General features: G+C 33.9%; 1 protein-coding gene across 1 annotated transcript in view; it reads right to left on the bottom strand.

Moving 5' to 3' along the window:
- Positions 1-10213, bottom strand: part of LOC105340300 (E3 ubiquitin-protein ligase SMURF2) — a 17046-nt gene extending 6833 nt beyond the window's left edge. Inside the window, exons 1-8 of the mRNA XM_011446258.4 lie at positions 10048-10213; positions 7060-7098; positions 6736-6844; positions 6404-6537; positions 2995-3160; positions 1946-2029; positions 948-1180; positions 225-309 (exon numbers count right to left, since the gene is read on the bottom strand). Coding sequence (XP_011444560.1) covers positions 225-309; positions 948-1180; positions 1946-2029; positions 2995-3160; positions 6404-6537; positions 6736-6844; positions 7060-7098; positions 10048-10096 — 899 coding nt within the window. The 5' untranslated portion in view covers positions 10097-10213. The remainder of the gene's footprint in view (positions 1-224; positions 310-947; positions 1181-1945; positions 2030-2994; positions 3161-6403; positions 6538-6735; positions 6845-7059; positions 7099-10047) is intronic.
- Between the last annotated feature and the right edge of the window lie 5708 nt (positions 10214-15921).

Genomic DNA, 15921 nt, shown 5'->3' on the forward strand with positions numbered 1-15921 from the left:
ACAGAAATACTTGTAGAGGCTTATATATCACTTATTTGTGATTATAACTGATAATGGGAGCACTAAGCATTTTGATATTTACAAACACGTGGAATTCATCTTAAGACTAAGATGAACGGATATCCATTCTTTTATTAAGTGCAGCATTAATTAGAGCATTGGCATGCCTTACGCAGTGGCTTTTAATCTATGATATCAATATCTGAGCCCTCGCCCTGACTGACCTTGGGACTCTAGGATCATGCCACGTGCTGACACCTGTTCTGGTGTGTAAGAAGTAAACTTGTCCTTGCTGGGTAGTTCTTTGTTCTGTAAAAAAGTTCATTTGATGTTACATGTATTCTCACTGGTTTTAAGGTCAGACGACACGTTCCTCAATTTTATATAACTTTTTCCAGGAATTTGTTATTGATTTACTATGACTTTGAGAAGCTTTCTTGCAAAAAATTAGGATACCTTACCAGGAATTTCTGCAAAATACTTGAATATGCAACTTCCTATATAATCGTCTTGAAAATACACTTGAATTGCTGATATAAAAATTCATATATCAATATATACAGCCTGGGCTTGCATTTGAACTCACGACCCATAGAACCTACAGTTCTGGCAATGTGCGACCACCGCTCTAACCACTCTGCCATCGTGGTTTACAAATGCAAAAAATAAAAATTCTAAACCATTTTAAAAATGATTATAAATAAAAAAATTTATTTGAACTCTTTATTATGAGGAGATACAAAAAAATGCTCGATGAACGTGTCGTCTGACCTTAATTGCAATGCACAAGAAATGAAAACACAAAATAAAAATAAAAAGATCTTAAAACTGCATAATCATCAAAATTTCATGGGGATAAAAATTCATACATTTTAATGACTCCCCTAACCCAGGAATTTACAGGTTCACTGTTTACATTATACAAGGATTATTCTACACCCCCTTACCATAACCATCTGGAAGCTCAATGGCGTTGTGAAGCTGGGACCTGTTGAGATAGTTCCGATGTCTGGTGGAGCGTCGTCGTGGTAACGGCGGGTTACTGGAACAGTCGTTGTCCTCATTGTTGTTGTTGTTATTGTTATTGGGGACGACACGATTGTTGGGACGACTACTGGGTGCGTTAGCACTTTGAAGGCTGTTACTGGAGGTACTTCCCCTCACAGACTCCGAGGCTGGCCTGTAATAAAAGGTTCAGGGTTAAAACATATACTGTGTATTTTGAATATATATCTCTGTTGACCAGTCTTTGAGATTGTCTTCCCACAAGACTGCAATGTAGGAATGAAACCGAGTTCACCCCCCCCCCCCCCCCCCCTTCCAAAAAAAAAGAAAGGCAATGTCAAATATCCGATTTTGATAGTTTTATTTTGATATATTTTTAGCCTAAGTTATCAATAACATAATAGACAAGTGTAGTAAGAAACAGACCAAGATAAAAACATACAAAAGGGGATTTTATTTTTTTATTTTGTTTGTTTTCTTGCAAAAGAGAACTAACAAATGATAAACACCATAGTTGACTACAATCAATTTTTTGTTTAAACTTGTCACTTAATCTTTAGAACAGTAAAAATACAATATACATATTTTACAGCTTTTAAATTCTTCATAATCATCTATTATTATTTTCCCCCCTAGAAAGCAAGGACCGAATCTCCTGATCGACCAAGATAAACCTCGTGAAATGAATTATCACTTCAGGATCAAACTAACCCTGTAGACACGCAATAACATTATCCTATTAACACTTGAACAGACAGCTGACCTGAAATCAATCCCACCAAAAATGGCATAAAAATAACCTCACTAAACGAGCAATAAATAAACAATAAGTGGACACCTCCCATAAACGGACAAGCATTAAGACCCTGGGTCAGGTACAAGAAGTTGTTTATTTATTTACAGTAAGAGGGAAGACTTTGGAGTAATTAATAGTTGTCACCTTGTGGGCCTCTCCCATTGTGTTGTCCTGGTCATGTGGTTCACATAGTGGACCCTTCCACTGGCCGTCCGCCGTTCCTCCCACCTAAAGATAGAAAGAAAGGAAAACAGATGAATGAATGAAATAAAGAGAAAGAAGCAACATGCAATCATATAAATGTATCTTAAATCACACACAGTAAAAGAAAGATGGTAGCCACTTGAAACCATATTATCTATTACATACTAAATATTTAGACAAAAGAGCATATGTGAAAAAAAGAAAAGAAAACAATACTCCTGGATATATATTTCTGGTACAAATAATTACAAGTTAGCTTTTTTTCTAAGTTCTTTATACAATATTTTTTTAGTTCAAATTTCTTTTTTTCCCCTTAAAATGACAACCAAGTGTTAAATGTCATCTCTCCATCAAAGACATATCATACTCAGCTATCTGTTATCCAGTGTATCTTCTTACGATTAAACTGACAAAATATATGTGAAGCGTTATATCAGTAGACATTTACTATTCAACACCTGCAATACAAAGATTTCAACTAAATATCATCTTTCCACCCACTGAGGAAAAAAAACAATTAAAACTTATATTTTCTCAAAGTCAAGACAAGGACCAAATGGCCGAGATGATGGATAAGAAAAATTAATAAAGATGATTAAAACCAAAAAAAAGAACCCCTAAATATATGCCTTTGACGTAGGTAATAGGCCAAAGACTGGTACCTGCAGTTTGTAAGCCAGTTCATTAATTGCCATCTTTTAACATCAACCACTCATTAATTTATTTAGCTAGGATGGAAATAATTTTCCAAAGTTAAATTATTAGTCATAGACAACGCTAAAATGTTTAAAAATAAAAGATCTTTAAATAACTTGTCAAGGAAACTTTTACAGGCTATTAATATTTTTTTTTACAAATCTGAAAATAAAAAAACTTTTCTTTCAATCATTAACACCCCACTCTCCCTCAATAAATCAATTCATTATAAAACTTCCCTGTGATCATAGGCATTTCTATACCAACTAATCTGAAAATCCTTCGATACTTACCCTTCTGGAAGTTCATTGGGATCTTGTGGGATCAGAGCAGGAGCGTCTGTGTTTACAGGCCCTGATCCCGAGCCCCCTCGATCCCTCGAAATAAGACTGATGACGATCTGACCCCGGACATTGTCGCTATCGTCAGCGTTGTTCCTCTGGAGATCTAGCCGCTGAACTGCAATAGAAATACGAGGTTGGGGAGACTGAGCAGTGAGAGCACTTTTTGGCCTGTGCACACACACAGACACGGTGTGTCCCTCCCGCGACCCATTCCCGGGGATCTTGACCCGTGTGCAGTGGTGGGCAGTCATACATCAAGGGGGACTTCCAAACACCAAGGATGCAACAGTTACTACCGGTACTGTCAGTGAAATAGATCCTTGTATCTGAAAATCTCCTACCACAGTTATTTTTACTCCATTTTGAGAACAGGTCCTGAAGCACTGTTACAAAAATTAAATCTTTTTCTCCTCTGAACAAACATACAAACAGGAGTTCACACCCAACTGATCAACATCTTAATTCTCTAAATTTAGGTTCCTTTGTGAGGCTGTTTGGGCCATGTACCTAGATAAACTTCACTGCAGGGGACCACAGTACCACAAGGTAAAAACAAAGATGTCATTGTAATTTATTGGTGATATCAAATGTAACATGGACCAGCACTCAAGCATGACCATCAGAGACTGCAGGCTTTATACAGTAGCGATAAGGTGGTAAGCTACTGCGATAAAATTCACGGGTATTGTAACCCACCTACTCTATCTATTCTTTCACCTTTCATATTGTATTACAAAAAGACTTTTTAAATATAATGCTAAATGCACAATGAAAACTGCATTTAAACTGCCTACACGCTGTCAAAATTCTATAGCTTTGTCCTAGACAGTGAGTCTACCTTTGCACTTGTAATTTCTCACCGATCTAATTCCACAGTCATAAATAAGAAGGATTTCAAACTTGACATTTATTTTCCTCATTATGTGAGAATACACTAAGAGTCGTCAAAATCAATTCCGACTTCTTTTTAGTCTCAAGATGCACTTTCCACATGTATCTGCAACTTTGAATGCCTTCGCATGTACGTGATGATAAGTATTTCATTTCTCTCCATCCTGACAGGAAAAGAGGGTCAACAGAGGCTTTATCTGATGCATAATAGCTTGATAAACTGTAGAATTCAAAGTGTTTAAGTAGTGATGGCAGACGCTGTCTCTTTCACCGGTAATGGGTCGTAATGACTACATGACTCCTATAGCACTGTCACTAAGTTCATCTGTCGTCTCAATATACTTACGACAGTCTGAATTCACGAACAGAGATCAGAGACACACACTCACAACAAAGCACCAAGAATGCAGCAAAGTTCTGAACTGTATCCATGAAATAATTACTTCATGAAAAAAAGAATTACTAGCTCCCTTCAGTATTGTAGTGAAGTATATTGGTATCCATCACCAGTGCACAGAAATGTCAGTGTCTGCTGTGACATGTGTTTTCAATGCATTGTCTTACACCACTACACATCATTTGACAGTTAAGACAAGCGTTATAGCCTGTAACTTGGTGTCCGCGTATTAAGATTGGGGTTTTTTGAATTATAATTAAGGTAATTCACTGTAATGAATGCGGTTCCTTGAATATCATTGTCATTAATAATTTTCTAAAATTGCCATATTTACATTAGACAAATTTTTATTTTCTATGTGTCTCCAGGTATACATATACAAGATGACTACAAACGTATACTACTGCCAGGTAAAACTTGTAATGTTTAAGCAAAAATAGCCTACAGCAGTAAGTACTTATTTCACACTATACAAATCATTGACTTACATTTTTCACTCAATGCAAAGTCTACCTTACAAAGGAATTTCTTTTTAATAATTGCAAATGCACATAACTTTTAATACACTATAATTCCTTCATAATCTAGTGAAATAAAATATATAATCTTCAAATTTGATTAATTTCAATTAGATGACAAAATTCAATGATTCTGGTTCTGGCACCTAATTCATATTTTCTTATTTTCCTATTCCTTCACAATATGCTGTATACCCGAGTTCATGGATCAAGTTAACTTGCACTTTATGCTAATATTCATCTTAACATCATGAGAAAACTGACAGTAAAACGACTTCAAGATCTAAACCATTCACTGCAATGGATATCTTGCCTTTAAATTGCAGGTAAACCCGAGAGCCATTTTTACATGCTCTAATAAAAACTAATTTTGTTTATTATATAACTTGCATATAAAATTGATTTTAAAATTCCTTTGAGCCTTATCAACAAAATAAGTGATATGTTTCTTGAAAAGTTAACTATAAAATAAGCAATTATTTCTTATTTTTTCATGAATGTCACATTACTAAATCCACTTCGAAATCTGCCAGGCTTATCATGGAGCATTTACATTGTAACCATCTCAAAGGGCGCTGCTTTAATAAGTGATGTTAGTAAAAAACTGTGCTTTGGCCTTTACCTCTGAGATAACAACTTAGTTCAAGGTCATTACAAATCCAATATATAAAGTATGAAGCAGATAGGGTCAAGGGTAGAGTTGATATGCTCTGGTCAAGAATTCTACAGAGATTCACAAATATATTGACATTTTCCTAAATAACTTGATCAGGACTTTTTGCGTAAAGTGTGAATCAGATAAGGCCAAGGGGGTGAGAAAATACAGTCTGGACAAGAAATTAAAAGAATTTTACAAAAAGATCTACAATGACTGTGGACTGGAAACTAGGTTTCAGTCACTGCACACTCTTTACCCAAAGGCACTCTGTGGATAAAGTATGAGTCAGTTGGGCAAATGTGAGAAAAATATGCTCCAACAAGTGATGTCAGATGGATGGATGGACAAAGGACATATAAAGTGTTCAGAAGAGTGAGTCTTGTAAAAAAAATTGCAGACCAAGACAGCTGAACAAAGTCTGTATCGGTGCATAAGAACTCAGAAAAACTGCACAATAATCTGTCATCGTTTCCTATTGACAGTTTCAACAGAAAGAGAACTCAGCATGAATACCATTAAGCCCACCATTATTTGCAATACACATGTGTACTTCTGGTACCAGTAATTGTTCTCATTCATCATTCCTCCAAACTTAATTCACATATCCCAAAGGAAGTAAGTTACTTGTGTGCATACAAAAAGTCAGTCAATGTAATACATTATCCCATTCAACTTATCTTGAATTAAAAAGCTGAATAACAATCAATTTTAAAATAATAATATAACTTTCTACCCGGTACTTTTAACACTTTCTTGTAACCACCAATAAAACGCTTTCAAACATAATTTTCTACAATTAGGCATATGTTTAATAATTCTCTCTCTCTCTCTCTCTCTCTCTCTCCCTCTCTCTCTCCCTCTCTCTCTCTAACTATTCTCTCTCTCCATACTTACAGCCAGTATCCTTCAGTTGCTGGATGGCATTTGACTTGATTTGGACACACCCAAGAAAGCCTGCTCCCTGCTTCTTGTGGATTTTCTTATGATTCCATACACTTATTGTAATGGAGTCTTTCAGACCAACATACCTAAAATTATTAACTCAACTTCAGTTTATTCTTTTTTAAGCTTCCTATTTCATAATTATTTCAAAAATATAAAAAAAAAAATTGAACAGTGCTTGCACTTATGTTTTTATGACCAGTCCCTTAATAATATCATAACATTTTCAATGGTTATGGTGCATTGCTCAAAAACATAATTGAGCTCCTAAAACAAACACTTACAAGTCATAATGCTGATTCCATTTCGGATCTAGCGTGTTTTTACATGTGTCTGTTGAATGGCATTGTCCGGATCCATCAACGCTGATCTTAGAAAACGGATCAGGAAGACCTGAAAATAGGAGAACAGAAATAGTATACTCATTGTGGTTACAGGTAAAAACATACACAAAAGAGAGATAACTCTTACTTTTACTTCTTCCAAAAATTTAAATTACTGTGTTACTTTTATATGTTTCTTTTATGAAATCATAGATTTTCAACAAGATTAATCTATTATCAAATTCTAAAAAGCAACTTTGTGACCATAGTTGAAAGAGTACTTACGGAAAAAGTCCTTCTTTGCCAAATTTTTGGCACATAACACTGAAATAAAAAGAAAGAAATGTAAACTTATGGTACCGGTAATTTACTAACAAGTGATAAGGCGTTGGAGCATTGACAGCCTCGAAACAAAATGATGAATGAGTTCGGAGTGACTGTCTACAAAAAAATAAACAGAGAAATTGAACCACTTGGTGAACGGGGAGTAATTGACTAACAAATGATGAATGGATGGGAGCATTTGCCAGGAGTAAAGACCCAATAAAGAATATTAAAGGAGTGAAGAGTATCTGACTATAGATGATTGAAATGTTAGGTGTAACTGACTACCCAATAAAGAAAAATGAAGGAGTTATGAGTATCTGACTATAGATGATTAAACTGTTAGGAGTAACTGACTACCCAATGAAGAATAATGAAGGAGTTATGAGTATCTGACTATAGATGATTAAACTGTTAGGAGTAACTGACTAGTGACTACCCAATGAAGAGTAATAAAGGAGTGAAGAGTATCTGACTATAGATGATGTTAGGAGTAACTGACTACACAATGAAGAATAAAGAAGGATTTATGAGTATCTGACTATAGATGATTGAAACGTTAGGAGTAACTGACTACCCAATGAAGAATAAAGAAGGATTTATGAGTATCTGACTATAGATGATTAAAATGTAAGGAGTAACTGACTACCCAATGAAGAATAATGAAGGAGTAATGAGTATCTGACTATAGATGATTAAACTGTTAGGAGTAACTGACTAGTGACTACCCAATGAAGAATAATAAAGGAGTGAAGAGTATCTGACTAAAGATGATTGAAATGTTAGGAGTAACTGACTACCCAATGAAGAATAATGAAGGAGTAATGAGTATCTGACTATAGATGATTAAACTGTTAGGAGTAACTGACTAGTGACTACCCAATGAAGAATAATACAGGAGTGAAGAGTATCTGACTATAGATGATGAAACTGTTAGGTGTAAACGACTACCCAATGAAGAATAATGAAGGACATGGGAGTAATTAACTACTAGATGATGGAGTTACTCAAAAGGAATTGACTTACAGACGACCAGATGATAAAGGAGTTAGTAGATATTGACTACATGATGAAGAATGATGATGGAGTAAGAAGTAATTGAGCTTTTTGGGTTTTTTTACTTCACACACTTTGCACACATACAGTGATATAATTATACATGTATATATACTGTAGGAGTTGATATTGTTTGTCGACTCTACCTGATTATAAAGAAGTTAGGAGTAACCGACTCCTTGAGAAAGAGTTAAGATAAATGAACAACATGTTAATGAAGAAATTACTTGAATGAAATTTATGACCAGGAAATGAAAGAATAAAAAGATGTTGACTACCAAATGATAGGAAAATACAAAATCATTATCCTTGTCTGTTTTATCTATAAACCATTAAAATTGTATAATGTTTATTCATTAAATACACTACTTCAATGGAAAGTACTTTATGTTAAAGAAAACTTCACTATAATTTTACTTTCACTCTGCACATCTCAAAGGTCATCCCTAAGGGAATGACATTATTCTTCATAATTTGACATATGGCTATTTCTTGCATAACATTCTCTAGGTTTCAATTTAATAATTTAATCTACCAGGTAGTTTCTTATGTTGGTAATTTTTTTTCTAGTCAATTACAAATAACAATAATACTATACTTATTTTATGTGTACTGGTACTATCTTATTATTGCTCAAGTCAATATCATACACCTGATGAATTATAATACACTAATTAACAATGACTACACATGCATGCTGTCACAAAAATGCTCTTAGTTAAAACAATTTCATTACATCACCATCTACTTTTATACCATAGTACATGTATTGCTGAATCAATATACAAATTTATTGAAACTTATCAATATTTCATAGCATTGGACCATTGAACTTCCTGGCCAATACATATGGGACCTAAAGGTTAGTACTGTTTTTACGTTAAGAATTCTTTCAAGATGTGTATTTTCTATATATAAAATCAAAACCATTTAGCAATTGGTTGGCATTGATTGCTTTGAATCTAAATTAACCTGCATTACAAATTATTTAAATTTATATAATACCAATGTATATTTTCATTTAAGAAAAGGCACATAAGCTATTTACTTTATGAAGTTTACATTTTGATGCCTGTATAGTCATAGTAAGCAAAGATAAAATTCCATCTTTTGATGGTGAATTGTACATGTACAAATTTACTCTCAGATCTTATGTCATTTTTAAGTGTGAGAGGAGCTAATAGACTATACTACTTCTCATACCACAGAGATCCTATCCTTTGCAAATATCCTATTATACTGATATTATTTGTTCAATTTTAACCTATAACAGATGCTGAAAATTTTAAACAAATCATGAATCATGACTAGCGATCACCGTCGCATCTCAAATCAGCTTTTCATTTATTGTATATCTGTTATAAATGCTATGCAACATTTAGTCATAAAAATAAAATAAACCTTACATATCAAATCATAATCTACCTTGAATAACTTTAGTGAAACCCTAAAGTATCTTATTCTTAATCACTGGCTAGACAAATGATTCATAATATGATAGTAATAAAAATAATTTTGAAATTGTAGTAGAAAGATGGTTATATTTAGGAAAGAAAATCATACGCATAAAAAAAGCTCGACCCCTGACTCATGAATATCTCCGTCTGTTTTATTTATATCGAATTGAAATGATATTTTAAACAGGTGTATTGGTGAGATCAGCAATTAAAAAGTCGTTGGGTGGAGCTCCGCGCTAAAAGCGTTTTATAAATAAAATTTGATTTGTCATCAACATTCCCAAGACTTGAATTTTATAAAGAATTCTTAAAAAAAACATATATACGGGTGGCTTTAATCAAGCTTCAAATAAATGAATGCAACGAGTTCAGGCAAGGCAGCCATGTTTTACTTTCATTGTGCTACAATTTCATAATTCTGATCATTTCGGCGTACCTGTTAATCTGATCTTTTGGACATGTCGTCTAGGCTCGTTACTAGCCATATCTCTGTGTGGAATTCATGTTCATTTCTTTGTCATAGTCTCTCTCTCATTTCCCGTTGTTGTCTTCTTGTCTCTCATGCAAATGAGCTCTTCTAGACAACTTCCGGTTTTTGACTCGGGAATGTGATGACGGTGGGCAGGTAGTCCCCACGGGAGCCGCCGCCGCAAACAAAATTGTGTGAACGGGTAAACAGCTCACAGCGTGTCCAGCTGCATTGATATTGTATACAGAATGGACACATGGAATAAATAAAAATTAAGCGTAGAAGGTTAAGTTACAAACAAAGATTAATGAACATGATGAACATTTGAACATGGGTAAAAGTAGTTTTAGTTAACACCCCCCCCCCCCCCCCCGCGATTTATAAAAATAAAAATAAACATTCCAACAAGCTTCTTTATGGCCTTTAACGTTAGGCAGTTTTTAAAGGCTTTATTATTCTTCCTTTTATGAATTAAATTTCCTGGTAAAATTTGAAAACATATTTAATTTTCAACTTTATACTTTCTTTCAAAACTCAAAAAATATTTGGGTTACACTTTCAACTAATGATTGGATGTTATACATGTACAAATCAAGCGCTAACGTCTTGATATGTTTTGAAAATAAAGTAATAGATAATGCATAATTGATAAACCGGAATATATAACCAGGGGGTGCGCGTGGATCTCGGATATTCATAATCGATACGCTCTGATGCTACAAGATTTGAAGAGTTACCGATATGAACTGAATATTACCAGTTAATCATTGATCTCCAAGGAGATTTGCCTCTGATATTGGAAATAGATGGAAATAGAGCATTTTAAATGTGAGGTATCGATATGAACTGAATATTACCAGTTAATCATTGATCTCCAAGCGATTTAGAATTGAATGATTTTATCAATCTACTTTAACATATGAAGAAGTTATTGAATGTGTTTAAACATTAATTCATGTGATAGTGGTTAAATTTAATCAATACATTAAACATTTATGCGACTACATAACGACCATTTTATAACTTGAAGGACAGGGGCGTACACAGCGTTGTATATATCCCCAAATTGAGCCATGAAGAATGACAAGAGAATTTCAATTTAAGTTTTAATGTTAATTTTTGGTTTGTATGCATTGTTTTTAGTATAAATTTCACAATGGAAGTCAATATTGCGCTTTCATTCTATAAACACGACAGGTATATGTTTCCAAATTAAGCTGCACAGCGTTTATGCCCAAAACTTGGATCATTTACTGTTCTAAATTGCAAAATTTAGGTATTAATGGGCCCCGACTCCATCCTAAAAGTTTTTTATTTAAAGAATAATTTTTTATTGATTTTTATTATTGATTTATTAAAATGGAGTCTAGACCATAATGGGTCAAATTCGTGGTTTTCACCAAAAACGATTTACTTTATTCATTATTGTCAAACAGTTAAATTTATTCACCTATAATCTAATGTGTCAACGTAGCTCACTTGGATAGGCGGAGGCTCGTACTCCACCCTTATCGATTGAGAGGGTGTTCGAATCGTACAGAAGAATTTTATATTGAATTCATTTGCTTTTAAGTCAAACATTTTATTTTTTTGCTTTTTATTGATTATGAGAAAAATATCTAATACCATTTATATAATGACAACTATTACGTACTGTTCGTGTATTGTATACACTATATCGGATAAAAATAGTGCTAGCACAGATATATGCTGTAATGTTTAGAAAGCAAACAAATAAACCAACGGAAATAAGTACCAAGTGCATGTATTAATGTATAATACTTATGTGTCAGAAAGTGCAGTTCTATATTATACATATACATGTTCTAATGTACACTTTCAAATGTAAAGATATTTTTTTATATGTTCATATGCCATTTCAAAATCCTGGGTACGGGGAGGGGGATTTGTCAGGCCTTGTATTCTCTTGTTTTTGTTTTTTTTTATTTCATGATGAACTATGTGTATTAGAAAAATATTAATTTACTAAAACGTAAAGATTGCTATTAATAGTTGGTTCATTAAACGTAAAGATTGGTATTGTTGGTTCAATAAACCATTGAAGATCGAGATATCAAGGTCGTTCATATGTAGATCTTGCAAATGGAAAATATCATTCAGGAATGTAGCTGTTATGCAGCGGGAGGCAAATCTTATTATTAAATATTAATACATGTATATTTACATTGTTCATTGTCTTTGCCTGTGATAACTCTACGAATCGATTCTGTACTATACAGTCCAATAAATTCAAATGACGTCTTTGTTGGGACGCAAGGAGGGTTTTCATAAGTAAAGGAAATGAAAATCACATAAATATGTCAAAATCATATAAATATAAGTAATAAGGAATCATTCTTTGGACTTAATTGGATTTGATCACGCCCCGACCAAATCATCACCTCATAATACTCAAAGAGGGATTCTTTATTCCTTAACTATTCCATATAAGTTTGAGCTAGAGCTAAGTGTGCGATATTGAGAGGATACGTATGTTATTGTCTTAAAATGTTAATTTTTATCTATATTACAATTTAATTCTTTATTTCATATTAAACCTTGTATGTAAGAATTCTAATTTAAATCTACAGTTCAAAAACCGTGTTTTGAACTCATGTTATGTTAATATGTATAATGAAACGTTATGTAAAAACAAATGTAACAAGAGGCCCATGGGCCACATCGCTCACCTGAGCAACAAAAGGCATGATAAAATCAGCATCATGGAGTCATAATACAAAATATCTTAACAATGTGGTATAGTACATGTATACATGTAGATCCTGTATTAAAAAATATGTTTCCCCTTGGGTATTCTTATGTATATAATCAAGTCCCTTTACTAACAGGATGATTTTATAGTCATATCACATTCAGCATTGCATTTCTCAAAAAGACCCTAAACAATTGTTTATATACATGATATAAACTTACATCAAACTCTGAACCCATTGTTAGGCTCAATAATCGTCCAGGGGCCGAAGTTTAAACAAATTTAATGAATAAGCAAATATGTAAAAATGCTTGCATATAAGTTAAAGCATATATAATAAAATTTCAGTTTTTGTGAATGATTTAGATGTCTTCCTTTTTACAACTGGGTCCCCAGTGTAGCCCCAACCTACCCCAAAAGATTTTGATTTGAACAAATTTGAATCTACACTATCTGAAGTTGCTTTCACTAAAGTTACAGCTTTTCAAGGCAAATGTTTTTTAGAAAAAGATTTAAAGATATTTCTCTATATATCATTTTCACTACCTGACAATGCTTACACACAAGATTCAGATTTCCTGGCCAAATGGTTCTTGAGAAGAAGATTTTTTAAAGATTTACCCTAAATATTCCTATGTAAAAAGTTGACCACCCATTGTGGCCCCACCCTACCCCGGGGGTCATGATTTCACAACTTTGATCTACACTACCTGAGGATGATTCCACGTAAGTTTCAGCTTTCCTGGCTGATTGGTTTCTTATAGCAGAATATTTTTAAAGATTTACTCTATATATTCCTATGTAAAAATTCAAATCCCCTTTGTGGCCCCACCCTACCCCGGGGGTCATGATTTTCAATCTACACTACCTGATGATGCTTTTACACAATTTCCAGCTTTCCTTGCCAAATGGTTCTTGAGAAGATAATTTTTTTAAATTTCTTGAAAATTTTCAATAATTCCTAAATATCCCCCTTTGTAAAAGGGTGTGGTCCCTATTTTTCACAACTTTGAATCCCCTTAGCCTAGGAATGTTTTGTGTCAAGTTTGGTTGAGATTGGCCCAGTGGTTCTTGAGAAGATGTTGAAAATGTGAAAAGTTTACAGGCAGACAGACGACAGACAAACTGTGATCAGAGTAGCTCACTTGAGCTTTAGCTCAGGTGAGCTAAAATAGGCTGCAGAGATTACGAACATGTTATCACGTATTGGACTATTTTTCAATTTTATATCTTTACTTTTAATTACGAAAAACTCAGATTAAAAAATTCATTTTCGTGTAGTCTGATGAACATTGGACGCAAGGGAAATTCATTTTTAAAGGTCGAATCTTACCTGGTTTCTGTTATCATACTAACAAAAAGGGGGGTCTTTTAATGATTACTTGTTTTTTTTTAATTATTAAACCTGAGTCATTTGATGCCAAAGCACACAAATCCGTGTTTCCTGTTAAAAAAAAACTTTACTTTCATAATAGAGTAAAAGTAAATACACTGATACAAACACTTTGAACACATCCGAGTTTTGTGTATATACACGGTGCGTTGAAACCCCTATTCTTTATGAAACCTGAACGGTTAATGAAAGTTCTCCATCTAATAAAGTCTTAACTTTTAGTCATGATGTGGAGTCTGATAGTTTCAGTTTATAAGATTTTAACTGATCACTGATTTCCATATTCATGATAATGTCAAAGTTGAGGAATGACGCAGCCTCCGCTATATCATCAATTTTCTCTCTATTTTTTTTCTTTAAAGGCGTAAATGGTTTGTATATGCTAGACTCGAAGGAGTAGAAAAAAAAAGGATTCTAAATCTAACTCCAATTTTTAATTATATTTTACCCAATGTGTTAGCTGCAGAATGTATATTAATTAAACTAGTATCATTCCCGTTCCTCTGCATATACTGCACAAGTCCTGATTGGTCTAGTTGTTTCTGAAAGGAACATGAATTAAGAAAAAAAAGAAGTATTACGTACAGACGATGCACGAGAAGGGACAGACACCATGCGTTTTCAACATCAATTCGGATGCAGATAAAAATAAATTTGATTTCCTCCCCTTTCCCACTAAAGTTTGCACCTCTCGGTAGATCTCTTTGAGATGACCTCTATATACACTGAGGTCACAAGGTAAAGGGTCAGAAGAAGTACAAGGAAATATTTTTTTCTGCTCAATTTCATGATATCGCCTCTGTTGACAGAAATCAACTTCGATAAATACCGGTACCGATCATAGTGCCGAAAAAAGAGAAGATGACCTTAACTGATTTTCATGGACGGCACATATAAAATGTCCGCTCAATACTTTAGAACCCTTCACTGGATTGACATCAAACTTTCTACAATGGTCTCCGTTAGGATATATTGTCCGTGCCCGTCCTCTCAAAACTTCAGTAACTTTTTTTGTCTTCTCAGTATTGTTACCTTTCCATTTCCTGAATGGTCACCGAGAGAGTAAATTTTTTCCTGATATTTTATCCACGAATATCCTGTAATATGAACGTATTTACTGTTCGGTTTTATCATTTCCTTCTGTACACATGGTCTCTCCCAAATTGAGAAAAGCATTCAAAACGAAGCGATGTATTGGCATTTGTCAAGAACGGTGAGAAAAGGTATCATTTATAAAATTGGGGCTCATATATTTTTCATTCATGCATTTTGTTCGTAGCTGCAGGTCGGTAGCTCCCGGTCTGATGGACGACATGCCGTCCATCAGAATTGTTTCAGGATGGGAGCTGCAGACCTACAGCTTATTTTTTTTTTCGATAAAAGTTGAAGACGGCAGTATAAGATTGCATTTGCTATAAACAGCTCAAGCATAGGTTTACATCATTATTCAAGGTTTACATCATTATTCAACATGCTTGCATTTATAGTATCAACGTGCTTTGATAAAGGACATCTTCCGTGGAAAGCTGTGGCCACTACTAGTTTAGCTTTCTACACAAAAAGGCGGCCACGAACAAGCAGATTATAAAATTAAATGAAATGTTCATGGAATACAAATATATTCGATGACAGTTTGTTGACGGATATGATTGACTCAATAGATCAAAAGGAAAAAAAACCCAGATAAGGGCTTCTTTAATATACAAAATCAAGCCGCGATTAGTCATGCAATATA

Source organism: Magallana gigas, chromosome 7 (assembly GCF_963853765.1).
Source record: "Magallana gigas chromosome 7, xbMagGiga1.1, whole genome shotgun sequence".
In the NCBI taxonomy this organism is placed as follows: Eukaryota; Metazoa; Mollusca; class Bivalvia; order Ostreida; family Ostreidae; genus Magallana; species Magallana gigas.